This window comes from Sturnus vulgaris, chromosome 5 (genome assembly GCF_052056855.1).
Source record: "Sturnus vulgaris isolate bStuVul1 chromosome 5, bStuVul1.hap1, whole genome shotgun sequence".
In the NCBI taxonomy this organism is placed as follows: Eukaryota; Metazoa; Chordata; class Aves; order Passeriformes; family Sturnidae; genus Sturnus; species Sturnus vulgaris.
In genome coordinates, this window is record NC_142247.1 from 3,240,944 (window position 1) to 3,267,818 (window position 26,875).

The following is a 26,875-nucleotide window of genomic DNA, read 5'->3' on the forward strand; positions in this document are numbered from 1 at the left end:
CTCCTGTACTTGCCAGGATAAGCCATCCAGACCATGCAGGACCTCTCGTTATTCCAGCTGCCACAGCTTTCCACAAAATACACAGCCTGGTTTTGGTGGGTGGTGGTGGCACACCACTCGTCTGGCAGCACAGACCCATCCTTGGACCAGCCTTGGACCATCTCTGCCTGCACAGTCCCTACAAACTCTGTTGGCAGAGTTTTGGGCACCAAGGGTGCTTGGACCCAATATCAGTCATTTAGGAGGGGAGATTGTATAAATAGCTGGTGTGCACAAACTGGAGGAGCAGCAGGGAAGGAGAGAGGAAGGGACAGAGGGAGGGGGAATCTGAAGTGTTGGGCCCCAGCTGCGAACTCCTCTTGTTTTTGTTTTAGGGTAATTAATGTTCCCTTGAATAGAGGCAGGGCATGGGCTCCTGTTTCTGCAGCTTTCAATGCTATCAGCAGCCCGGGCTGCACTGGGCTGGGAGCGGCGGGGGGAGGTTTGTATTTCCTGCCATCCCCAGTAAATGAGGTAATGTGAGCATGGGGGCTGGAGGCAGGGCACAGCCCTCACCCGAGCCCCCCAAACCCTGACAGCCTGCTCCCCAGAAACCTCTCCAGAGAGCCACCCAGCCCTTCCCACTCTGCCGTATTTATTAATTTTGCTGCCAAGGCAGGGACCCTCGCGCTCCCATCCCACTGCCCTTGGCTTCTCCCCTCTCCCACCCCGAGCTCCCCTCATGCCTGAATTAGATACATTCCCCCTGCACTCCCAGACGTCTCCATCCCCTCGTCCCCTGACAGAGCAATCATTTATCAAGTTGTTTCACGCGTTGTCGGGGAGGGGGGCCCCGGGGGACGGGGGTTTGTTTCGTCCCTTTGTTGGAGCTCCACAGGACCGTCCAGCTTAGTCTCCAGCCAACTGCTGAGAGTTGCCGGAGTCCGGGAGCAAATGTTAAAGGGGCTGCCTTTCATCTGCGGGCTGATCCTGCTGCCTTTTCATTTTATTCTTCCAGCTTCTGGGATGTTACTTGCTTACACACCCCCACACCCACCCCACTATCATTCTGCATGCGTGTCTTTGAGGGAGCAGGAGCTTATTTTCCATGTGCCTGTCTCCTCTCCTTCCCTCAGCAGCTTCTCCTGTCACCAGTTCACTCAGCCTCTGGGATTATTTTTTACCACCGGTCTTTTTCTCATCCTAGAATGTAAGATACCAGAAACCAAACCTGGTTAGGGGCAAGTCCTGCTCGTGCAGCCCATCCCTTCCTTGCACACGCTTTGGTGTATCGCAAGCTTTTATTCCCCATGTGCCTGGGAGATGAGTAACTACCTAGAGCACACCACCATCAAAACAGAGTAGTTAAAATCAAAGGGAAAAAGAAGCGACCGCTTGGCAAAAGAACTAAGTAACGCTAAAGAAAAAAAAAAAATGTTTCGAGCACTCTCGTGCTCTAAGCGCTTTTGTGTTCCCCACATGTAGGGCTGGAAGACAGAGGATCTGGTCTGTGTTGCAGACTGCCCACAGTCATGCAGCAGGCTTGTAGCACGTCACCTCACCCTTCTGCACCACACCTGCAAGACCAGGATCCTGCCTGGCTCCCCTGGAACCTGCCTGGCTCCCAGGGAATCCGGCCCGTCTGCACTCACTAACCAGCCACAGCCACTCTCAGGATCCCTGGACAGAAGGAAATGTGGAAACAGTGCACTGTACCCTAAAGTTCTTAGTTGCCAGTTTGGGAACAGCTGAATAACAGAGGAGAGCCCAAGGAGATGGGAATTCAAACACACTGCTTCCTTCATTTACCAAAGCCCATACAAAATGCTTGCAAATCCTATGGCTGCATATGTTTTTGTACAATTATAGTTAGTTACAGTTTCTTTTCTAACAAGCTGCCAAGACTGTCCTCTGTGCTTATGTGTGACCATTTTCCAGCTATAGCTTGTCGTAGTCCTTAGTTTAAAGGATGGACAGGGTTAAGGGCAAAAACAAAGTAAAAAAAGAATCCCACTTGCTTAGCAGCTAAGTAACCATTGTAAATTCCACACATTTCACAGTACAGAGGGCAGAAGCTGCCTGAGATCTGATGTATTCCTCTCACCACCTTGCCTCCATAACTCTTCCTTGTGGAGGAGAGCTGGATTCATTTGCTTCCCAAGTCAATCAACAGAGTTCATGAGTCAGCCAAGGGAATGCTGAAAAGCAAGAGGGTACACTCCTGCCCCCAGGAACTGATTACACTGCCTCTTAATTGTTCCCAGATTCCATTATCCCTGAAGAGACAGCAGGAGCAGCAGCAGCACCAGCCAGCTTGTTGACAACATCCACCCCGTACAGCCGACCTCATCAGACATACAGAAATTTGCATTTCTGTAATCATGGATCTGTCGAGACTACAATAGTTAGGAGACTACAATAGTTAGGTTATTAAAAAGAAAAAGTTAGGGCTTACAGATGTATATCAGAAAAATCATCTGTCTTCTGAGTCAGAGCTGCATATCCTACAGTTTTGAGTCTGCTAGTAATCACACAGTTAGAAAACCATCTGATATCAGGACACTCCAAACCAACAACCAGTAAGGCAATCTGCTTATTGCTGATCCGGGTAATCCCCTCCATTCTCAGCTCTTCACTTCCAGTAGCCTCCAGTACTCATTTTTTCCCCTGTTCCCTCCTGTCCTCCCCCAAATAAGGACAACAAAAGCTTTATTCCACTCTTCACTCACTGTTAAGTGATGTATTTTGGGTTTTACACTGCTGCACAGCCTCACTTATTACTACTTCTTTCATGCATTCTGTGCAGGCTGCTGACTCTCTGCAATGGCTCAGGTGACAGCGTGTGAAGGGGGAAATGCTACATTCAGGACTATAAAACCAACCTGAGGTCTGTCCCATTATTCAAACCCTTTACAATAGTAATAAAATGAGTAATCACATCTCCATTATGCTTCATTCAGTACACGGGACTGTGAGACTAGGAAGTAAAGACAGCTGTTCAACATTGATTTTTATCCTTCTTATTCTTTATGTATCCCTCAGCTGTTCCATATTGATTTTTATCCTTCTTATTCTTTATGTATCCCTATGCCTAATTTGCTACATTGCTTCCGAGCCTGGCCACCAAATAAGCTATTAATCGCTTCACAGAACTTTTTCTGTGGTGGCCTCCACACAGCATCTCAATCCAATAAGCATTAACTCTTCTCAATCTATTTACAAGTTAATGGTTTTTAATCTGATTTGACAAATGAGAAATTGGTGGGAAAAAATTGATCAGCACCAGCAAAACTCACTTCTCTATTTAAGAGGTGCACCTCTATTTGAGATTGTCCTCCTCACCCCCAAAAAGAATCTCACAAGCCCCACCCCTGGCATTTTTATGGCAGCATTCAAAACATAACAGAGACTTAATAGTTATTTTTCCCAGGGCTGGGAAAAGGTGGGTAGGCTGCAATAGACCCCAGAGGCAGGGAAAGCAAGGAGGAGTGTGGTGCTTACCGAGGCCACCCAGAAGAACCTGTGACAGAGGCTGGCTCTTCCCTGCTGCACTGTTCCCAATTCCGACGTCACCACCAAGCATCCAACACTTTCTAAAGCTGAACTTTGGCAATACAGCTAAGATGCTTTAGGCTGAACCAGAAATGCCAGAGCAGTACTGACATAAACTCAACTCTGCCATTTTTAACACATCTCCCTGTTTGGGCTCCCTGTACTGGCCAATGCCCACGGCTGCTCCTCAGCTGGCTAATTCAGCAAATGAAAAACATGTCCTTGTCTGGATCATCTGGATGACCAGCTGCTGGGAATGGAGACACATGGAAGGAGCCAGGGCCCAAGCTGGAGCTCTGGAGCACAAATGGGGGGTGAAGGAGCCTTTGCACTCTGTGCTTCGGCTGATGCAGTAACTTATGCCAGTCTCCCTTGGCTTCACCAAAGCTCTTTCCCAGATCTCACAAGTTTGTGAAGCATTTTGTCTCCATAACCAAGGAGAAGAACATCTCCTGAGCTGCTCTGGGGGAGAGCACCACTACCCAGCCAGGTAAATGAAGATTTCTTGTATTTCTTGATAAGAAATCTCAACCAGAGCCATAAGCCCACGAAAAATAAGTGCTGAAACTGAAAATGCAACCTAACATCAGTATGTTTCAGTAGGAAAAACCCATCCTTATTCCTCTATTCCTACTCCTATTCCACTCATTTTAGGGCTTTATTGTAAGCCAGACAACCAAAGTAATTTCAGTTGAAAAAAAAGAAAAACCAAAATCCCTCCAAAATTTAGCTTCTGAAACCCATATCACTCCCTCTCCTCCCTGCACAGGCACGGCCCCACAAAGTTGAACTGGTGGATGAAAAGGAGCTGTCATGTCTTAGGGCAGAAGAGGGGAAAGCTGTGGATCTCACATCTGCCTTGCCTCTGGCTAGACAGATACAGCACTACACCTTCATGTAACCAACAGACATCCTTTCTTCTCCTGTGACAGTCTCCATCTCTCACATCCTGCCCACTTCCCAGCTTCTTTAGCAAACAAGGTGAGAACCACACAGCCAACAGCCTCCTTCAGTGCACAGCCTTGGTTTGTACTCTCAGCACCACTTACCCTACAGAGCAAGCCCATGGAAAAAGCATAGAACCCTGTAATTAAAACCCATCATCATCTACAGGTACAAGGCACTGAATTAAAGGTTGCAGTGTTTCCTGTCAAGTAACTGAATTTGTAATCATTTAGCATCAGTTTCAACACACAAAAAAACCCCGAGTAATGTACAACAAACCCCTCACTATCATGTCACAGTGGTGATTTGAAGCAGGCACGTTCTCTACCATCACCACCACTTGAGATCAAATACAAATTACATTAGCAGGCAATATTGGTCTTTGAAGGCAGCACTGCAGGACAGAAATGCTGAAAAGTGTGCAGGAACACCATCATTTTCTGGGCAGCCTTACCCAATGGTAAAGCAATGGACAGTGGTTAAAAGTGTTTTGTTGTTTTTTTTTTTCCTCCAGAGCTAATATTTAGCTCTTCAACCACTTATATGGTTATGAGCTGGATTTTCATGGCATTGCTATTGCTCACAACTGCCCTGTTAGGAAGTTTGGGATTTTGCTTCCAGCTGGTGACATTTTCTATATTTACAACAGCACTGAGGGTGAAGCATTATGAACAATAATCAGGCATGCCAATGCTTTCACTATTAAAACATAAGAGTCAAAAAGTGAGGTTTAAGTTTGATGCCTTGTCAGAGCTGGCATACTCAGTTCCTCATCATCATCCATGGAGAAAAGAGGGGAACACCTTCAGAGTGATTCATGTCATTCTAAAATAGACTCCTCTCATCTCTCAAAGTTCAATTTCTTTCCACTGACAGTGATAAATGCCTGCATGATCAGTCTGACATGACAGTCCACTTTGAACATTAAATTATTCTTGCCCCTTTGCTCATCCCCACCGCTTATCCAAACTCCACACCACGGTATGGCTGGCACAACTATTTGCCAGGCCACTCTATAAGCCAAGCTCATGAAACTAATCCAGGCAAAAAATAACTGGAGGGAATGGGAGTTGAGGTGTTTTAGGTTTTTTTAATCCACTGTCCAGATCAGCTGCCTGACCTGTTTCAATGCAGCCCCAGAAAGAGTTGCACTGGAACACCTGTGAAGGTGCTGATAGGGATTTAGAGACTAGATAATCACATAGATTTCAGGCATGTAGGAGTGGATGAAAACAAGCTATGTATTAAAAGACCAAAGGCCAGAACTCTTGGCTATCTGTTCCCAACAATAAAACAAATAAAAATCTTCCTGTCTGGCCTAAGGCATTTCTCTCAAGGCAACAGCTGCTATTTTGTGTGGTGCTTACCCACAGGTCCCATTTGGAGTGCCTGCATAATGACTCCTGAAGGAAGGTATTCCTGCACAAGCAACAACCATCCCTCAAAGGCAAACTATTCCCTACAGAATGAAAAAAAGAACCGGCAGTTTCCAGCCCTGACTTATTGTCAGTCACAGTTCAAATGGAGTTTCAAAAAAATGCTAGCAAAAGGTGTACCCCTGCTTCAGAACTAAAAGCTCACCTTTTGCCCAAGCTGAATTTCAGCAGTTTTATAGACTATGCGTTGCTAAATAATCTCTGAACTCTTTTCACAATTCTGCTCTCTTCTGGGGAAATGGGAAAAGGGAAAGAAACAGAGAAAAGCATTCAGAGAATAGAAAAGAGCAGAGAAATTATGCACTCTTCAGACCGTGGTTAACCTGACCTACTGTTGGTGACTGCCTGAATCCAACAAAGAGGTTGGATAAGAGACTTCCAGAGGTCCACTCTGACTGTACATTTCTGTGATTCTATATTGGGGTTTCCTTATCAGTCTTTTCTGAAATCAAGTCTTGATTGACTCTCCTCTCATAATGGTCCTTATTGGTCATTTACACCTTCAAGCTCTAAGCCTCTATTTGGCATCACCTCTCTGTTCAGCTTTACATACATTTTCCATGTATGACATAGCACAAAACCAGGTGCACAGCATGAACATTCAGCAAAAGCAGCAAGCAAAGCCATGACACCAGGGAGGGACACTTAGGGTGGCAATACTCCACCCCCCATGACCAAAGGAATGCCAGGAGCAGGCACTTGGGGCTGGATTCATGTGTCTCTACGTATGCCAAGAAGTCCACAAGTTATGCTTCAGTAATTTGGACCTTTGGATGGAAGAGGGAGGCATTAATGTACCCTGTCTCCAAGCTTCTGCAGGTGCTACTCCCCATCCCACTTCTTATTGCACCCAGGAAAAAGTAAAAAAATAAATCAGGGAACTCAGGATGGCTCCTTACTTCCCAGTTATAGGAGAAAGGGCAGCCGTGGAGAGGATTTCTCCTCTGGCCGCAGAGGAGCCAGTCACTCTTCTGCTGCATATCTTGTCCCTGCTACAGGGGAGGAATGGAGATATTCACTTGTCCTCTCTCTGGGCAGAAATCTTGGACTACAAATAAGAGGTTCCATTTGGCAGCTGGCTGTTGGCCCTACAAGAGGATGCTGCCCTAAATAATATCAAGCGTCTGCCTCTAAAGCAGGAAACATCACAGAAAAAAGCATCACCCAAGTAAGTACATGAGTTCCTCTGCTTCTAAGGAGCCCAGAAATATCCCCACACCATTCAGCATCTCCTCTCCATCCCCTGCCAAGCCACTGTGCCAGGCCGGGGCTCACAAGCAATGTGGTAAGTTGTGTGCAGCACACCCAGCCAGCTCCTCAACATCCAGGCACATCCTCTCTGCTCAAGTGTGTAGAGAAAGTCCTGCTAATTTTTGTCAGTGGCAGTGGGGAAATAAGCACTCAAAAAAAGGCAAGATGGGGGACTTGCAGAGCCCCTGCCATTTGCTTGGCTCAGACACAACTTCAAGGACTGCTGTAATTGTCTAGAAATCAAACAAGTGGCTGATAGCACCAATTAACACCTTCCAGCATAACAATACCTTCATCTCATCTCTCCCCATTCTCTCAACGGCTTAACATACTGGCACCCTGAACGACTCCTCTTCCAGACAGCAGACAAAGAGTAATGTGCAGGGGAGTGAGGAATGAAGGTGTATGCACAGTGTCTTAGCATAAGTGAGGCAGCACAAAGTACTGGCAGTTATAGAGTATATTAGAACAAAAGAAATCAGAACTTGACTTGTGGCACCTGAGAAGGTGGAACGAATCTAAAGAAATATTTTTTTACACAGAAATATTTTTTTACACAGACTCAGATCCCTTTTTGTTAATAGCTACAAGCTGAGAAGATTTTTTTAGAGTCTTCCAACAAAGAATACAGTGCCATCTTTGCACATGGGGAGAAAAGCCATATGAACAATTTAATCAAACTGGGGGAACATTTCCAAAAGATCTTCACATCTCCTTCAGAATAAAGAAGCAATAAACACAAATAAGTTCTTCTGCTTAAGCTACCTCCTCTTCAAGCTTCTTGTGTGAAGTAAGTTTGCAAGCTCAACCACATGCAAGAATCTTGTATTCTAAGCCTGTTCCCATGCACTGAATTCTCAGCATATGGATTGGGATCTGCATGGAGCAGCAGCCAGTTCTGGTGAACAAACACAGAATAGCCCAAAGAGAAAATTTTGGTTTCAGAAGAAGACACTACCTTCTGCAATTAAAATATGAGTCTGGAGTGCATTGACTTGAACCCACTGGGCTTGCTCTATATTTGCACCGGTGTGTCTCAGTGCAGCATTATGCCTGACAGGGAGAGGAAAGGGGCACAGACTTCTCTTTTATTCAATACACTCTTTTACTAAAGTAACAGGACTCTGGATTCTGAGATTCACAGGATTAAAGCAAAGCCAAGCTTGTGGACAGGCAACGCCTATTAGACAAAGTGAACAGCTTCTGGATTGAGAGCTCTTAGCCCCAGAATTTATGCTACCATTTAAAATAATAAAACAATTATCCTTGCCTGAAAAGAAGGCTAATTACCCTTCCCGGTGACACTGCCCATCTACCTTCAGCCATGCTGGAGGGGTAGCTGCAGCTTGGGTGCATTCCCAACAGGAGAAGCCTCGGGCTTTGCTCCTCATCTGAGATGGGAAGGAAGGAAGGCTGCTGGGAAGGGAGCAGTAATCCCAAACCGGCTGGACCAGGCTGGTTCCACCACTGCCCAAGGGCTTTGCCTCCAACATTGAAATGCTAATCTGACTTTGTAAACCCATAAACAAAAACAAAGAGGAGGACACAAGAGGTAAAAAGCCTCCCTGAACTCCATCCCCAAACCCAATCTCCAGCATTCAGGCTCTGTCTGATGGAGCACGATTTTGCCCACAGGAGTGAGTCCCACAAGCTCCGATATCAAAATTGCTCGAAGGGAGCATCTTTATGGTCAGATGCATTTAAATGGCCACTTCCACCACACACTGGAATATCCTTTGTTTCAGACATCCCTAAAAACAGCTTTCCACTGCAGCAACAGGCCAGACACAGACGTGCCAGCCTTACTTACTGTCCTTTTACAACAGGACACCATCAAATGAGAACAACACTAAAGCCTGACTGGCTTCTGTATTTGGGCTCCAGCTCGACCTTGCACTGTACCCACTTTCCCTGCCTCCCCCAAATCCACACTTTTAAGACATATGCCTGCCCATGGCTCATAACACGGGGGCAAGCACCTTCTCAGAGACCCTGGCTGGGAGTCCAGGTGGGAATCACAGACCTGGCTCTGACTCAGGAAGGCAGAGGGACAGCAAAGTTTGGCTTGTGGGGATAGCAGATCCAAGGGCTTGGTAATGGAGATGCTAAATCTCAAAGATCAGTAGGGACACAGTCGCTGGCTGTTTTTCCTGCTCTTCCTTCAAACCCTGCCAGCATATCCACATCTGTAGAGAGTCAGCACAGGGGGTCATGTCTCACCAGCGAATGCTCCCTGCCAGAAGGAGCACTGAAACCATCTAATTACCCTGAAAGCTGCCCTTTTGTTTCCCATCCTCCCTGTTTTCTTCTGTCTCCTGACCTGTTTTCGAAAGCGTTTTGGGCTGCCTGTCATGTGGAAGCCAGATTTTAAAGACAAAGCAGTGGCTCGAGATATTTATCCCTCTGCTGGCTCCAAGGACACTGCTGCTACAAACAATCTTCAGGGAAAAAGAGGACAGAGTCAGCAACATGGACCACGGGGAAGGGGAAAGCTGTTCTGCATGCCACAGCAATTCCTTACTGGGGTAGCTGAAGCCAGCCGTGGTTAACTTAGGCCAGAAGGTCCAAGGGCTCTTCTCTGCCAAGTTTAGCTCTGGATGACAGTGAAATGTGCTTAATTTGACAGTTTCATTTTAACATGTATGGGCAAAGTCTAGAAGGAGACAGTGGCAGCAGCAAGGCAAGAGAGTTGGATTATTATAAGGTAGCTTTTCTGTTGCCTCAACCCAGTGCTTAGCACTAAAAATGGATGCAAAAAAATTATAGATGCTAACTCTTCACCCTAGCAATAAAATGATCAAACACAGAGTGTCTTCAACACTGCAACAATTTTCTCACACATTATAAAAATCAGCCTTTCACTGTAAATTTCAAACTGCCACACCTCTAGCATTACAGAAGCTGAAAGCTTGAGCATAGTACTGGGGCTGGAAAACGCAAGGAAACTTTCTGTTTATTACTCTTTTCACATTTCTTTTTACCAACTAGAATAAAGCTGTGGCACTGACATGACTTCTGTGTCCTCCTCAAACTGTTGGAAACATACCTTTGTATATGCAAGATACATATCCAATATATGTGCAATCTGCAGTTCCTGGAGCAGACACTGCAGGAGTCGAGAGAAATAAGTGGTCAACAAGAAGTTTAATTGGTGGAATCCTGCCAAATTCAAGGAAAGAACCTGGCTTGTGCCTACGTGCCAGTGAGGACAGGGAAGAATAATGCTTCAAAAATACAGGAGAACATCTTCTGCTCTCTGTTTGACTGCTTCTCCTCAAGAACTGTCAAGTGCAGGTTTTCCTTCTCTCTGCTTTTTACCAGGTGATCTTAAGTCATGGGCTGGGTCACTGCACGTGCCTTGGCATCAGCTCCACGAGCCCAGTGTATTTATTTGGCTATTTGGAGACAAGATCTATTGGTAGCCCATTGCCAGACACACTGATCACACATCAGGTGTGCCAAACTGAAGGGAAATGGTATAAGAGTGCATAATCTTCTCTCCATACTCCTGCTAAGATCACTCTGGCAGTCCTGCAGCAGCTACTTCCTGACCAACAACCCCTTCTGATCCCAGTTCCCACATTGGGGAAGCTGCCCTCTCCATTTCACACAAGTGCATCCCAGGCATGCAGGGCAGTGAAGGGTTAATTTAATTAGTTCTGTGTGTGCTCAAAGAATTACAGGCAACTTCATTTAATTATTAAGTAGCCAATCAGGTAATCTCTGTATCTGATTAGCACGCTAATGAAATAATGTCTTCCAGTTCAAAGCTGTCATTCCAATCAGGAGACAGCCCTTCAGCTAGAAGGAAAAGCTGGCCAGGTTTCCATGGGCTCAAGGCTTTGGATTTTGAAGAGGGGAGGTGGGAGCAGAAACATTCCCACCTTCCCTCTCCTTGTCTCTGCCTCTGCACAGAACAGCGTGGCTCCTGATGCTCTAGGCAAGCATCCTGTATCACCACCACCACCACCTCACACCCTTTTTCTCCTGCTCCCAGATGCACAGGAAGGCTCCAGTCTACAGAGCCTGGAGAGTGCCAGGCTGTTAAGAGGATTTCCTGGGCACTGCCAGCTGAGAGAGCTGCGAAATATGTGGGGCATGGCTCTGCTGTGGTCCGCATGGGAGAAGAGGCACACAGCAAAGCCATTATAGCACTAAGAGGAAGCCAGAAACCTTCCTCCCTCCCCCATGCCATGCTCTGCTCCTGTGTCATATGCAGTTATTTCCAGCCTGGGGAAAAGTGCAAGGCGGCAGCTGTCACACGAGGCAAGGACTTGCCCCTTTTAAACAGTGATTTCAGGACTAAATGACCTATTACAACTAACACAGCTGCAAGAACTGGGACACTTCCACACAGCCCAAGAGGGGCTTTGGGAGTGGGGGAGGAGAGCAGGAGGCAAGAAGAGGGTTAGGATCATACTTCCAAGACCTGGCATGGAATCTCTCAACCCTCCACCTTTGAAGTATTAGCTCAGCTGTCCTTTCCAAGTGCTACTGTTCAGCCTAAGCACAGCAGGGTGGGATGTGCAGCCCAGCCCACGCCTCACACACACACACACACACACACCTCCCTCCTTTGGCCCCTTCCTCACAAACCACTCCTGCTCAGACCCAGCTCAAACTCCCTTTCCCCAACAACAGCACCAGCGACTCCACTACAGCACGACTGCTTTGTGCACAGCTGCTCACATCCTAACTTTTATTTAGCCAGCCCAGGTTTATCAGAGGAGCTGCAGCAGGATGTGGTTCAGCACGACCAAACCATCCCAGCTTCTATCCAAGGAGCCTGGCAGATGTTGCTGCCCAAGCTCCAGCCTGCGCTGCTGCCTCTGTACTTGTGCATGTCCTCACTGCCAGTTTAAACTCTAACTCATCTCCGATTGCCACAGCTGCCAGCGTGTCTTAGCCTTTCTGAGCTCTAGATCATCTTCCAGATGATGTTCCCACTTTGGCGGTGCCCCTCCCAGGGAAAGGGCGGAGCCTCCAGGATGCTCACACCAAACAGCACCAGTTTTAAGTCACCACTCCACAAACAAATACTGAGAGAATCACAAGAGGAAGCAGAAAAATTGCGAGCAGTCCCCAGCAGCCAGCCAGCCAGCTGGCTTTCTATGAGAATGCTCAAGTGTTGACACTTTTTGTTGACCCTTCTTATCTTGAGTATATCCCATGAACAAAAACCAGCGCTAGTGAGAGGGAAGAGACACATCTTCGTCTCTTCTCTCTGCTGACTACAGCCATTCCAACTGAAGGAAACTGGTTAGATCAAGAAAGTCAGGCTTGGACAGCACAATGAAGCATCCACTAATAATCAATCCCTTCACAGCAGTCTTCCTGCCAACTGGCTAAGGACTAGGCAATGATTATAAACTGTAGTTGCTACTCCAAGGAAAAACAACACAACATCATATGGCGGCCGTTAAATTCTGAAACCAGTCCTGCTTAAAAATAAAGACAAGTCTTTCTAACTGCCTGTCCCAAAAAACCATCAGCCCTGAAATCCAGAGCTGCGTTCATCCCAGCTTGTTTCACTAGTAACAAAAAAACAACACAATAAACCCCAACCACTCAAAAAGCCATAAAGCTTCCACCATTTAAAGTGAAAAGAAAATTCTAAAAGTGCTGGGAGGGTGAGTTTAACACCTCCCAAGATACTATTGTCACCTCTCCCTTGCTGGTATTCCACTGACTACCTGAGGAGGTGTGCACAGGAGGACCTGGCAGGGCAGGGCTGCCCCAGCACTCATTAACCAGCAGAGATGCAATTCCAGCCCGACCTAAGCACAAGCCACTGCAGTGGCCACCTGGGGACCTGCATTCCTTGACAGCTCTGCCGCTCTGCACATTCCAGCCCCCTCATCCCCCAGCCCTGAAACCAGGTCAGGGAGGCACAGCATGACCTGATCTCCACCTCTGATAGCACCAAGCCCTGTCCCATCCCCTCTTGCCACCCTTGCCACAGTCAGGCCAGCTGCGTTGCCTCCCCCCCAGCAAGGATATAGATACCCAATCCAGGCATGTACAGGGACACCCACTCAATGCCACAGCTACTCTCAGATCAGCCATCGTCCAAAACTTCCCAAAATGACAAAGTCCGGGCATTTGGCAGGTCAGATGTTTACTACAGAGAGCAGTTTGTTCCACCAAGGGACTCGCAACACCCTCCCAAATTACACATTGCCCTTTGCGGGATGCCACAGCAGCTGGAATCAGCTCACTTCTCACATTCCTGAGTAAGCACTTCCACTGGGGAGCAGGGTGGATGCAGGGCATCAGCTGTGGTTAGTCAGGACTGAGAGCTGGGCTCCTTTTCCTCATGCTCCCAGCACTATCTGCCGTCTAAGAATATCCAGCACCACCCACCCTTCTGGGGCAGGGGGAGTCAAGTGGTCCAAGCTCTGTCCCAGGCATTACAGGTCTCCCTGCTAGAGGAGACTTTCACTCTGCCTCCCCCAAGCAGCAGCCTCCAGTGGGGCCCCTCGATAGCTGGTTGAGATCCTACAGATCATGGAAAGATAATCCATTGCACTACTAATGCACTACTGCAGCTGTCCATGGAGAAAATCCCCTTTCAACCAAAAAAACCCCCTCAAGCCCTTTGATCCTCTCCAACTCACAATTATCTTAAGGGCAAAATAGTCTTCAGTGCCTCGGCACCTTGTATCAGGCTGAAAGAAAGGAAATCGAGACTGCTATTCCCTGTTTATTCTACATGGCTGCCCTGTCCGACAAGGCAAGCTGCTCCAGCCTCTTCAGCACAGGCAAACAAATCCTGATGGATAGATATCTGCATTGTCGAGTGACCAGAGCCACAGAGAAACCTTTTTCTTGGGAATTTGTTTTTGTTTTGTTTTTTTAAAGAAAGCCTGAATTTCTCAAAAAGCGTTTTGCACAAGATTCTCAGCCACCACAAAGTTTAACTGATTTCAGCTGCACAGAATGAACAATTTAAAGGCTCGCCATCTAAACTCCGCATTAAAACTTTTCTAACTAGAATGTTCACTTGAAAAAAAGAAACGTAGCAAGGTTTGATATAGCCCAAAACCCTTTTGGGGGAGGGTCTTACTGATAAGGTTTCTTCCCCAGGTGCTCTCATTGCTGCATGACCTCTTGTTACCTGTGCAGCTCACTCCACCTGCTACCCGGGGCTGCAGTGTGATAAGCATTTCTTTCAGCAGAAGTGTCAGCTATAAAAAGCCCTTCCCCTCCCCGCTGCCTGTTTCCATTCCCGTGCTACTGCTTCAGTCATGATGGTACAACAGTTTTGTGGGGCTGTGGAGGGAGCTGGCTGGGGGAACTGATTCTGGTGAGGCACAGATCACTTTAAAGAAAAAGGTGTTTTTAAAAAAGTGTTGTGGTTTTTAATCCCGGTGGCAGGAGCTGCTGTGGGAAGGCAGCTTGAGAATTGATGTTCCCAGGTTCCACCAGACACTGCTCATGAGTCCACACTAACAACACAGAGAAAAATAGCCAGGTGATGGCCAGCTCTTCACTGAAGAACACAAAAATATCAAAGGAAAAAAAGTCCCTTCTTTAATGCTCTGAAATTCTCTTCATTTCAGAGGTACTACTCTTTATACAATGCTTTTTGGAAAATTAATCTAAAATTACCAACAAAATACTACCCCTTGTGCACATTTCTCCATCAATCAACCACTAATAAGTTTTGAATTCTGGACTGACTCAACCTAAGGCAACAGGAGTGCCAGAGCCTTGGACACGTTTTCCTAGAGGGAGTGCTCAGCATACTTGGCCACTCCAATCATCCCAAACATGTTTACATGCCAATGCACACATGTGGCCTGGGAAATGCACGGGACACGACATTATCTTTGCAAGAGGAGGGTGCAGCAAAGAGGAGAAGCAAAGGGAAGCACTGAGAAATGTCATCTGCAGGGACATGCAGGGCTGCCATTTTCCATGCTCAGATTGGGAACCCTTCTGAAACCAGGAGTCACTTTTACTTACAAGTGCAACATATTTTGCATTTGAAAATGCATTTCACTTCCACAGAGAGCTGTTAAGGTCGTGTATTTAGAGGACATGAAGAAACTTACGTGGTGGGTCAGTAAGGGTCAGGCCTAAGTGAGATCACAAAATACCACAAGGTAGGGAAAGGGGTCTTTTTCCTTGCTTATTTTTCAGTATTTGAACCTTCCCAGAACACCAGAAGAGGGAGCCTTTGACTCCTCTCCTATGCTCATCATTTGTTTTATATTAGCAACAATGACAAGCTCTATTAAGAGTCAAGATCTTTAAGTGAACTCTCACCCTTTGCCTCCTAAAACAAACAAACAAAAGAAAAAAAAAAAAAACAAGCAAGAAGAAAACCAAAAACCTCCAACCACAACCTTCTTTGCCTTGTGTTATGGATATATAAGTATTTTTTCTGCCACACAACTCTACATACAGGTCTCCCCAGAGAGGAGAATACTAGGTCTGCCTTCCAACCTTTTGGCCATACAAAGCTCCGGCCTCTTTACAGCAGGCTTAGCTGGAGAGAAAGAGCCAGAGAATTAATGGCTTTACCAAAGAGGAGGAAAAAGACCCTCCAGAGCTCCTTTTACATCACCAGCCCCAGCAACCAGAACTAAACTACGGCTAGAGTTTCAAGAGCCACAGTGGATTGACCCGGCAGCTTGCAACCACCAAAAGCAGGAGGTCCAGAACTACAACCCCTGCAAAAACCCAGTGAGCAGCTGGGATGGTGCCAGGAAAGGGGCAAACCACACAGTCAGAAGCGTGGCTGAAGTGAGGGCTTCAGGGGGAGTGAGATCTTCTTTCTGGCAGCCAAGATCTTCCTGGCAGCCAGCATCCCCCAAGAGCAGAAGAGCTTCGTGTTTCACTGCCCCCGTGTTTCAGCAGTGCATGTGCCCTCCCTCCCACCAGGCTGAACGTGTCTGCTTGACCACGCTGATGTAAAAACCAACAAAAACATCCCCCCCCTCCCTTACTGAACCAGGGAAGAGCTGAACCAGTGTAGGTGCACCCAAGGGTGAAGAGCCTGCACTGTTTAAATCAGACCAGTCCAAAAACTACACTGAACTGGTGGCCTAACCCAGGGTAGAGGTCCCTGAAGACCACTACACCCCTCATGTTTCAAACCATTTGCTGTTAACTTTACACACTGCCGTCCTACCCCTGATAACACCAGCAGCCTTGCTTTTTCAGTGGAAAGCTGGTGTTTTAGCTAAGCATTTATAGTGTATAAAGAGTTTGTCAGGAAGTTGAGCCAGTGCTGAAAGGAGTTGCCACATTGGGCTGCAAGACCACCTCTGAGCAAAGCAAAGACCTTGACTGCCATCAGCGCTTAGCATCGAGTTATTCCCCCATCCCTTGTAAAGGCTGTCTGTAAAGCCCCTCCAAAAAGCAGAAAAATGAGAGTTCTGGCAGTGAGCAAACTGCACTCTCACCACTTTTCCCCATCAGCTGTTTTCTGTTCCTCACACAAAAGGCTGCAAACCCCTCCTAATTGCAGGAGCCTTCCACCTAACAGACCCTGCTCTCGAGGCCCTCCTCCCCAGGAACTGGGGGAGAACTGGGGCACAATAGGAAGGAGACCGGCTAAAGGGAATAGATCTGTTAAATTAACGCATTTTCTGTCAACCAAATCAGCTGCCCCTAGTGCTATTGTTGGTGAAACAATGGAGACCCCAGGAATGGGCACCCATTAAAAGGAACAAGCCTGCTGAAAGGATACACTCTGAGGCACTGCCTTGTGTGTTTAACAGGATTCTCTACTGTAAGGAAGGAGGAATCACTAGGCTGCATTGTTCCCACCACCACAGCAGATGCTGTTGCTTCTGGTAACGAGGAGGGGGGGAAATTATTTTTTTTTTTAAATTCATACATACCTACAATAATGTTTACACGAGAAACTTTTAATTCGGGAATTTTAACTCCTTGGCTGTTGTCATTTCTACCCATAGCCCTTTTCTTGAGGAGATTTTTGCCTGAAAGAAGTCTATGAAAGCATCCATTGCCATTACAAAAGTTAATTCTTCACCCTTCATGCAGGCACTTAACAGATGCCAGGGGCAGAATGGCACAGCTCTGCCGGCATTATGCGCTGGGAGAGAAAGAACACAGTTAAGCAGGTCTACATATAAAGCTGCAACACTTTAAAGGTGTTACTTTTAGCTGGTTTGGTTAGAGCAAATTCCACAAGGAAAAACTTTTGTGGCCCGATTTAGATGCACTATGCGCTATGCAGAAGTTTAAATCGGCTAATTGAATTGGCACAGGTTGTTTGTAGTACTTGGATCTTCTTAAACAAAGCAAACTGCAAAGTCATATTTAAGCTCCTACACAAACCATTATTTTTTTTTCCTAGTGGGGAAAGACTTGCACCTGATTATCTTAAATCAGTCTTAAAATAAACTCAGCTTAAACTGTTAAACTTCTGGGTACACAAACACTTCAGCTAACACCAGGCATGATTTTCAGTGTCAGCCGTGCCAGCAGAAGAATTCCCTATACTAACCCCACATAAAATCTGTAATATCAGGCTCCATGTGCTGCATCAAATCACTGAAATTCTTATCGTGTTCCTCCTTCCCTTCTGCCTTCGACTGCTACAGTCATTCCCCAACTCCCCTGTCACCTAACTCAGATCCATTCAAAATGTTGCTGTCAAAATAACCTTCCTTATCCATTGTTCAGACACCCTCTGGCTTCGTGCAGTCACTACTTGTTTCTTTTCACAGGCTTAAGATAACGTTTTAACTCATGTATCAGCCTCCTGAACTACCTATTCCTTTTTTTGTTGGTTTTTGCTTGTTTGTATTTTTTATCCAATTACACTAGAGTATCATTATATAAAATGTAAACACTTGTGTAAAAGTTTAAGATCTACAGTTGGGAAAGATGTGACTTGCATTTGTAATGGAAACTGCTTTCCAATTTGCAGACCACTTGAAACAACAGCTCTGAGAAGTATCTCTCTGCCTCCCCCCTCCATTAATCTCAATGAACTCTAGAGCCCAACACTGACACGTAGTGTTAATGATTCTATTATGGACAGAATAACTAAGAGCAAAAGCGAAGAGCAGCAATGTAAGAAGAAGTGGTGCTGGAACAGATATGGGGAGAGGGATGGGGCACTGCAGCAACTGAACTAAACAGTGGACGGAACAGGTAGAAGGAACAGCAAAAGCAGTATTAGCCCTTGATTTTGTTGGGTTTTTTAAGTAACAAACACCCAGCTCACACCCTCTACTCTGATGAAGCTGATGCTGCCCAGGGGAAGCAGAGCCATCACAGAGTGACCATAGTATATAACCCAAATTCACACAGTGGTCCATAAATGGGTCTCTCCACACAACAGGACCAACACTGTCTTTTAAGTATATTTGAATTCCATAATATTTTCCAGCCCTGTCTACTCTCTGTACAGCACCTCTCCCTGCACTGCCAGTCACTCTGCCTTTCCTCAGACAATGTGTTTTTTCTAAAGCAAGGTGCTTCTCGTGAGAGGGAAGTTTTAGTCAGCACATCTATTGCTCGCTGTTACTTCAGTCACTGCCCACTCCCTTCCACTTTAATGTTGCCTACTGTAAAGAGGCAAATGGCAAGAGTGATGGATATCCTGATGACTGAACTACACTACCAAAAAGGCATTTAAACTCAGAACTACCCTCGATTAACATAGCTGACCTACATGAATCCATCAACATTTTCATCAGCGTGCAGTGCCTTCTTGCTGCATTGATCTTACTTAGATTTTAAATTCTTCTGATCAGAAACTACCTGGCCATCACAGAGCAGGATGAGGCACCAGTAGATGTTGCACATGCTACTGTAATACCAATAATAACCAATAATAATGCAGCACCAGACCCAAATAGCTATAGAGGGGTGAAGGCTGTACCTGGGTACCAAACCTTACAGTCTGTGTAATTAACCCCATACAAGCCACTGACAGAACAGGAAGGTTGTGTCATTTTGGTGTCACGGGTCATAAGGGACACACCCAAAGGACAGAGCTAAGGGGATCCACAGAGAATTATCAGCAGGACTTAACATGATACCACAGTGGAGGTCAGAGCATATTTGGCCATCCTGCCCTCACTAGGAAAAATTCTTTTCAAAGTATTAAAATTCTAACACACTGTTTAACACATTAATTTATTTTTTCTTGTAAAGCTGTATCTGGTTTGCACAGATAGAAGAAGCCCTGTTCTCTGCTCTCTCCTTCTCCTTCTCTCCACACTCTTCTTCCTCCTCAGGACCCGGGGGAGCAGTAGCAGCTGCTGGTTTCTAACAGCCACATAATATTTGACAGAAAGAGCCTGTTCAGGAACCAGCACGGAGATACCACACTAGAGAAGGAAAAAGGAAGGCAAGAGCAGCAGTGCCCTCCCTGCTTGTGGGTGGGAGGAATGTACCTAAAGGCAGAGCCAGAGCCTGAAGTGCGAGGAAGGGGCAAGAGGCAAGGAAAAGCATCTTAAAGCTGTAGTGAAGTTAACAGCAGAGGCAATTTGCCCAAAGGTGCTTTTAAAAACCACAGGAAAAGATTTATGTTTTCCCTGTGTAATGTGGCTTTCCCACCTTTTCCAAATAAACTAAGTTAACAACAATGTTTTGACTATTTTCAAGCACATTCTGGAAAGTCACCTCCCCTCGACCTACCCAGGCAGAAGTTCCTAAATGTTTGAGTCCACAGCTCCTGAGAGCACATGCCAAAGAGCTGGGTGGCCATGCCACACTGGCTCCTGTCCAGAGTTTTCAAGTTGTGCTGAAATATGGTTGAAAACGTTAAATATTCTCCAATATTTTCGATACAAACAACCCCTACAGCTGCCAGGAGGGTATTTCAGTTGCAGAGGGGAAGGGCATACAGCCAGCAGATACTTTGACACAAGAGGTGTCCCACATTACAGTCTAGTCTTGAAGAGGGAAATAAATCACTCCCTATCATCACTTGCACTAACTTGACTGTGGAAAACATCCTTTCTGTCCATCAAAGTAATGACAGCCAAAAAAAATGACACGCCCCACACAGCCACACCTTCTCCTGCTGCAGTGCTGTTAGAGCAGGTAAGGACAAACTCACTGATGCAGATTAGTGCGATGCAGAGAGGCTGGATCAGATGACCCAGTGTGGTCCCTTGCAACCTTGTGATTCTGTGATTTTACAAACCACCAAGAAATATGCCATGACAACCAAGCCAACACAACCAAAAGACCACTTTTGAAGTGCCGTGAAAGTTTTGTACAGCAGATGGCTGACAAGGCAGCCATTTAAAAGGGGAGGAAGGAAAAAAAAAGCCAATCCACCCCAGAAGGCAGAAGTGCTCTCTGCCATCCTCAGATCCATGTAAAAACACGGCATGAAGCTGAACACGTCCCGAAGCACCCGCTTCTGTCCCACTGAACTTTTGACCTGCTGGCGGTAGCTGAACCCCTCCTGAGTCCATTGGCGGGTGATGCTGCAGCAGAGACTTTAAAAAGAGGAACCCAGGCGCCTGCATCTGCCAGAGCCAGCATGAGGGCCAGCTGTGCCCATCCTCTCCCCAAACAATGCCCAGAGCCCAGCCTGATGGATGTGCCTCTTTCTTTTTGGACACCCCTTCCCCTGCAGTCTCTGGCAATGCACCGGCCCAGCAAAAAGAAAATTAAAACATTTGCTTCCCAGGTTTCTGTCATCCAGCTGCTGATGGCAGCCCTGCATCTCGAAGCCTGGAAGCTTCGCTTTATTTTGGGCCAATAAGTAGAGGGCAAAGGGATTACATTTAAAAAGTGAAAAAGAAGAAGAAGAAAAAAAGAGCTCCATTCTGCCTCTCTAGACTACTAAAGGCTCCAAACTTCTCAAATACCCTCAGCAAATCTGCTCAGCACAGGAGGGATGGGTCCAGATGGCCTATCATTACAGAGCCTTCCAGCTAGCTACGGACAGACCCACCAGAAGAACAAAAATATCAGGGGAGGAAGGGGCGTGGGGGAGGGTGGGTGGGGGAAGAAAAACAAAAAATACCCGAGCTTTTAAAAAATTACCAACAGAATACCACAAATGGGAAGGTCAGGTTTTGTTTGGTTTGAGGACTGCAGGGATGGTAGCAGTGAAACCCTAACCTGACCAGCTTGCTGAAATTGGAAGGAGAGTGAGAGCAAGGGATATTTGTTTCAAGCAGAATTAAGGCTTGTTTTAAAACTTCTGCCTTTTGTAACGATATTGTAAGAGTTTAGCATTAAACTCCCCGCGGAGATACACTGGTATCAAAAAAACGGCAACAAAAGCACCACCAACCAGAATTTAATTTCAGAGGAGCTCACACCTCCTAGAAAGAAGAGAACATCCAAGAAGAGACAGCTGCATCCAGTCCCTTAGAGATACTGGGCAGAGGTAGACAAACATTAGCTGTGAAGCTCAAGGAGTTTGAGCACGAGCATCCTCCAGCTGAATCCCTCTGAGGCTGAGATCTCCATTTTTTTCTTTCACATTCACTCTGTGCCCACACAGGCTGGGGCAATCACCCCTGAGTCACTCATGAGGGGCAGCAGCATTTGAGGGAAGGGGTGTACCCCAGTCTATTAGTGTTCAGCCACAAGCACACCTCTCCACAACACCCAAAGCTAAAGCAAGAAAATATAATTCATACATGAGCTCAGATTCACTTTTTGATAGCTAGCTACGGTTTTATTTCTCCCTAACGTGTGCTTTAAATCGTGGCATCTCCACAAACCCCTAGAAGAATAGCCACCTCCATTTTATTCAGATACCTCTGAAACTGAAGCATGTCTCAGAGGTGGCAGTGAGACCAGCCAGAAGGGGCATTGGTATTATTAGGTCCAAAACCATGGAAGAAATCTTCTTTATGCAGCTAAATAAAGCACAAATAATAAAAAAAACCCCCACACACAGAGCAGTACTCTTAGAAAACAGTCCCATCGCTGGCCATTGGTTTCAAACTGTGAACTATTTAAGCAAGCTCTTTGTGCAAAGATCTGTTCCCAGATATCCCTGAAACCAGTGGTGAGACTGGAACAACTACATCAGACAAGAGGTAACAAGATGGTGAGATTCAAGGAACAGCAACTTTTGAAACTACTTGTGCCGGGCTGCTCACACTGCCGGGGAAGGAGATCAACTCCACGTGCCTGAAGGAGCAGAGTTCTGACAGCCGCATCCGTCCTCTCACAGCATCCCGATTTTCACCGCAATTTCCACCGACCCTCGGACAAACGCCACGCTTTAAAACCCATTTCTGCCAAGGGCTGCAGGCCATCCACGTGCACGGAATTTTTTGGCGATGTTTTCGGTGTGCTGCTTCTGCTCTGCAGCACCCGCAGCACCAAGGAGCCCGCACTCCTCTTCCTCCTCCTCCCGGGCATTCCCCCCCCAAAAAAGCAAGTTAATTTGTTCCGAGTGATGATGTTAACTCCCCCAGCCTAAGCGTGCTCCGGGAACCAAAGGGGAGCCCACATTTACTTCATTTGTGAAGCAAGCCAGATGCTAATTGCCTCCAAAGGTGAAAGGCTAGTGCCTTGGCCCTTTTATCATTGTAAATTCAGGTTCCTTCAAGACTTTGCGCTGCTGGGCCCGGAGAGCCTCCCCCTTTAATGGTTTGGCATCAATAGGAGGGGGAGGGGAGTTCTCTTTCGCAAGAAGTTGCATCATTGAGAGATCTCAACCCCTTTCAAGATTTCGTACCGCATAAGGGATTCCCCCTCTTCAGAAATTCACATCCTGCTCGAGGAATTTTGCTCTTTAGGGCTCCGCGCATCCCATTGAACTTTTAAACATCTTTGGAATTCGCATTCACGGGGCAATTACTGTCTTTAAAAAACACACGCCACCACGTTATTCACCCGGTTTATTGCCAACGCGCTGGCAAGAATAGCTTTTCACAGCAAGCACAAAAGATTTCCTACCAGGACACACTTTGTTTGTAACATTTGTAGCCGGCGCGCAAAATATTTACGGGACATTAGCGGCGCACGTGAAAATAAGAAATGAAATGAAGTCAAAAAAGAAACAAACAGAAACAAAAAAACCCAAACAAACCACACAAGAAAGTTACATGTGAAATCGACTAAGAAGGCATGAAAGCCAAGAGCGTTCCCTTCGCGGGGGACAGGGGCGGTGGTGAAGGCACCGTCGATTGCCCGGCGGAGGCTCCGCTGAGCCGCACAATGAGCGCCGCGGTGCCCCCCGGAGCCCTCCGGCCTCGCCGGGATGCGGGAGAAAGGCTCGGCAGGACCCTCCGAGCCCCGCACACCCCGCCGGCCAGGTGGGGACCCCCGCCCGCAACAAAAGGAGCCGAGCCGGGCACAGCTGAGCGGGCTGGCGGAACCCCCCCAGCAGCAGCCGCTGGTACCCCCGGGCAAGGTGGGGGGTTACCGGGCCGGGCCCGCCTCTCGCCGCCACCATTTTGGGCACGGGGGACCCACCGCGGGCTCCGTGCGGCGTCCGTCCCCTCGCCACCTTTGTGTGCGGACACCGGCCCGGCGGAACAATGCGGCCCGGCCCCGCTCCGCCCGCGGCCGCCCCCGCCGTGCGCCCCGCCAGCCCCGCCGCAAGCCGGGGGGCTCCTGCTCCTGCTCCGCCGCCGCCCGGGACGGGCGCGCCGAAACTTTGCGAGCGCGCCCGGGAGGGACGGGGAAGTTGCCGGGTCCGCCGCAAGCGGAGCGAACGCCCCGCGCTGCATCACGGTGGGATCGAGCGGCTCGCCGGGGGCCGAGCGGTGCTCCCCGGCAGAGCGCGGGGCAGCGGGAGAGGCGTGCGGGATCCGCCGGGCCGGGCAGCCGGGGGCGCAGCGGGAGCGGCGGTGCGGACACAGCCCGCGGGCTGTCCGGCGGCACGGGGAGCGGCGTCCGCGGGGTTCTCACCTCGATCTCGAAGTCGGGCAAGCGGAAGGCGGTGCGGAAGAGCGAGCAAAAGTGCGCGATGGCCGGGACTTCCCACCAGGAGCGGAGCTCGTCCAGCGCCACCGCAGCCGCCGCCTCGGGGCCACCGGTGCCGGCTACGCTGCCGCCGCCGCCGCCGCAGCCGCCGTCCTCCTCCGGGCACATCTCCCGCGGCCGCCGTCCGCCCGCTCGGTCGCTGCCTTCCTCACTCCGCGGGCGGCTGCGTGTGCCGCCGCCACTCGGCGCTGCGGCCCCGCCCGCCCCCCGGCGCCACGCCGCTCAGCGGCCGCCCCCCGGCGGCCCCGCGCTGCCCCCTCGCTGCCGCCCGCGCACGGGGCGGCTCAGGGCCGGCGGGGGCGCTGCTGCTGCTGCCGCTGCCCCCCCTACCGCGGGCGGCCGCCGCTGCGCGGGCCCATCCTCGTCACCCTCACCGCCCTCATCCTCCGCCTCCCCGCCGCCGCCCGCGCCCCGCGCAAGAACGGCCGCGCCGCCGGGAACAGATGGGCGCATGGGGGGGGCCGCGCGGGGAGGGGCGGGGCTCCGCACGCGGGGGGGCGTGTCCCGGGGCGGGAGCACCAATGGGAAGGCGCGATCGGGTGGGGGGCGGGGCTGAGCGGGCCCGGCGGGGCGGGGCGCGGGAGGGGACAAAAGGCGTGAGGGCGGGGCGGGCGGGGCGGTGCGCGGCCGTGCACGAGGAGGGGGCGGGGCCGGCGCTCATCACAACAACAGGCCCCCGGCGCCCGCCCGGCCACGCCCACAGGGGCGGGACCAGATGGGTGGGCGGGGCCGGCGGGCGCGGCGCTCCCGCACGCGGCGGCTCCGCTGCTCCCGGTCCCGATCCCGATCCCGATCCTTTAACTGGGCACCGGCAGCCGGGGATGGCTCCCGATGCAGCGAACCCCTGGGAATCCCAAGGCTTTCTGCTCTCGCTTCATTCCTCCGAGTGATTAGCCCGAGCGGCGCTTCTCGTTCTCCGCATGCGGCTGCCACGAGGAGCCAGACACGCTCCTGTGCCCTGGGACACATCTGTGTGTCACCCACACTCACAGACCCTCCATTGCTCCTGGAAATGGAGAGCAACGCTGCCCTGTTTTGAATTGTATTAGGGGGAAAACATTCAGCGACAAATAGGGATTAATGACCTGCTTGTGGAACTGCCTTAACGAGGCAGAGTTGCAGTGAAACACCGAGCAGCCGTGACTTCGTGTGCTGTCACTGCATCACCTGACAGCCTCTCTGTGGCCACCACAGTCCAGCTCCGAAACAGTTCCAATGGATCACTGTGCCCAGCCGCCCCAGCTTACGGTCCCACCTCCAGTGAAACCACTGTGAAACTGGAGTTCAACCACAGTCACAGCAGAGATGGGCAGAATTACGCTGTGGCTGAGGGCAATTCCTTCAGAACTGGTCTAATCCCATAGCCTGGTCTAAACTAGCGTGGATGCGAGGAAGCAATGAAATGCCCGAGTTGGAGTGGGAGGGGGATATCCCCTTTCGGGAGCAGCCAGATCCGAGGGGAAAACACATTGCAGAAGCCCTGCTCTGTCTCTGACTTGGAGGCGTCAGAAGGGAAAGGCTGGTGGCATCAGTCAGTGCCATCGTATTGCTGCTAACACCTGCTGACACAAAGCAGTCTGATTTCAGAGTGCCCGACCAGCACGCACTTTTGAGATCTCCAGCGTTTCCTCTCCCTTTTTCCCTTCAAAATGAACAGAGAATAAGGTGAAGGTATAAGCTCCGTGCTGAGTCTCAGCCCACTGCCTAACAGCCTGACCAGGGAAAACCAGCTGAGGATGGGAACAGCTTGTTTAGAGATGAAACAAATCAAGGAGCAGCAGCATGGCTCAGCAAGAATGAACAAGCTCTAATTTCATTGCCTTTTTCCAACTGAGGGATCAAGGGATACCCAGTGAAATTGGAAGGAAGCGAATTGAAAATGGTGCAAGGAAATATTTGTACCATGTGTAATTAACACATGGCATTTGTTACCACCAGGTTTCATTGAGGCCGGGAGATTAGCAGGATTCAGAAAAGGATTAGACATTTATATGGATACCAAGAACATTCATGGTTACATTAGACAGGATATAAATAAATTTTAGAAGGGATATAAACTGTCAGGCTTCAAGGCACAATATAACCACTAACTGATGGTGAGGGATTAGGGAAAAACTTCCCTTGTGGGTGGGTTATTCTATAATTGTCCACTATGGGGTTTCTTGCACCTTTCTTTGAAGTATCAGAGAGTAGCAACTGTTGAAGTGGGAAGGCTGGATTAGGAGGGCTACCAGGCTCATCTGGTGTGGCAACTGCTGTGCTCTTTGGGGGTTTGTGAGGGTCACTTGAGAAATGGCGTGGCAGAGAGGATGACGACAAAGGTGGCATCAGGCACCTGACTTTTCTTGAGACGCAGACCTTGCTTTCTTTCGCTGTAAATTTCACACAGAAAACGAATTTCCTATGCCTTCCTCACCAAGGTTTTTGCCACAACATACTCTATTTTTAAAGTGGTTTATTAGTTATCTTTCTAAGTTCAGCCTTTGCATCTGTTTTCCCTAAAAACTTACGACTTGGTTCGTTTATTGTTTGAAAGAGACCAACATTTTATACTGAAACCCTGACTGTGTTTCAAGGCACAATGACTGCAAGACTTGATCTTGAGCAAGACAGTATCTGATCTCTCGTGTATTGTGTCTGCCTGCACTGGATTGAGCCAGCTCCAGCTCCCTGCAGTAACTGTGAGAGGAGAGGGCAGGCGAACTCAGAGCAGCATGCAGGATCACTATAAAGTAGCAGCAGTTCTGTCTGAAAAATCTGGAGGTGACAGATCCTCAGGCACAATTTCCTTTGCCATTTACAGAATT

The 26,875-nt window shown here is 48.6% G+C and overlaps 1 protein-coding gene across 1 annotated transcript in view; it reads right to left on the bottom strand.

The window, feature by feature from the left end:
- LOC148223509 (uncharacterized) overlaps positions 1 to 22,496 on the bottom strand; it is a 67,158-nt gene extending 44,662 nt beyond the window's left edge. Inside the window, exon 1 of the mRNA XM_088166046.1 lies at positions 22,321 to 22,496. Within this exon, the coding sequence (XP_088022172.1) occupies positions 22,321 to 22,496 (176 nt within the window). The remainder of the gene's footprint in view (positions 1 to 22,320) is intronic.
- Positions 22,497 to 26,875: the final 4,379 nt, after the last annotated feature.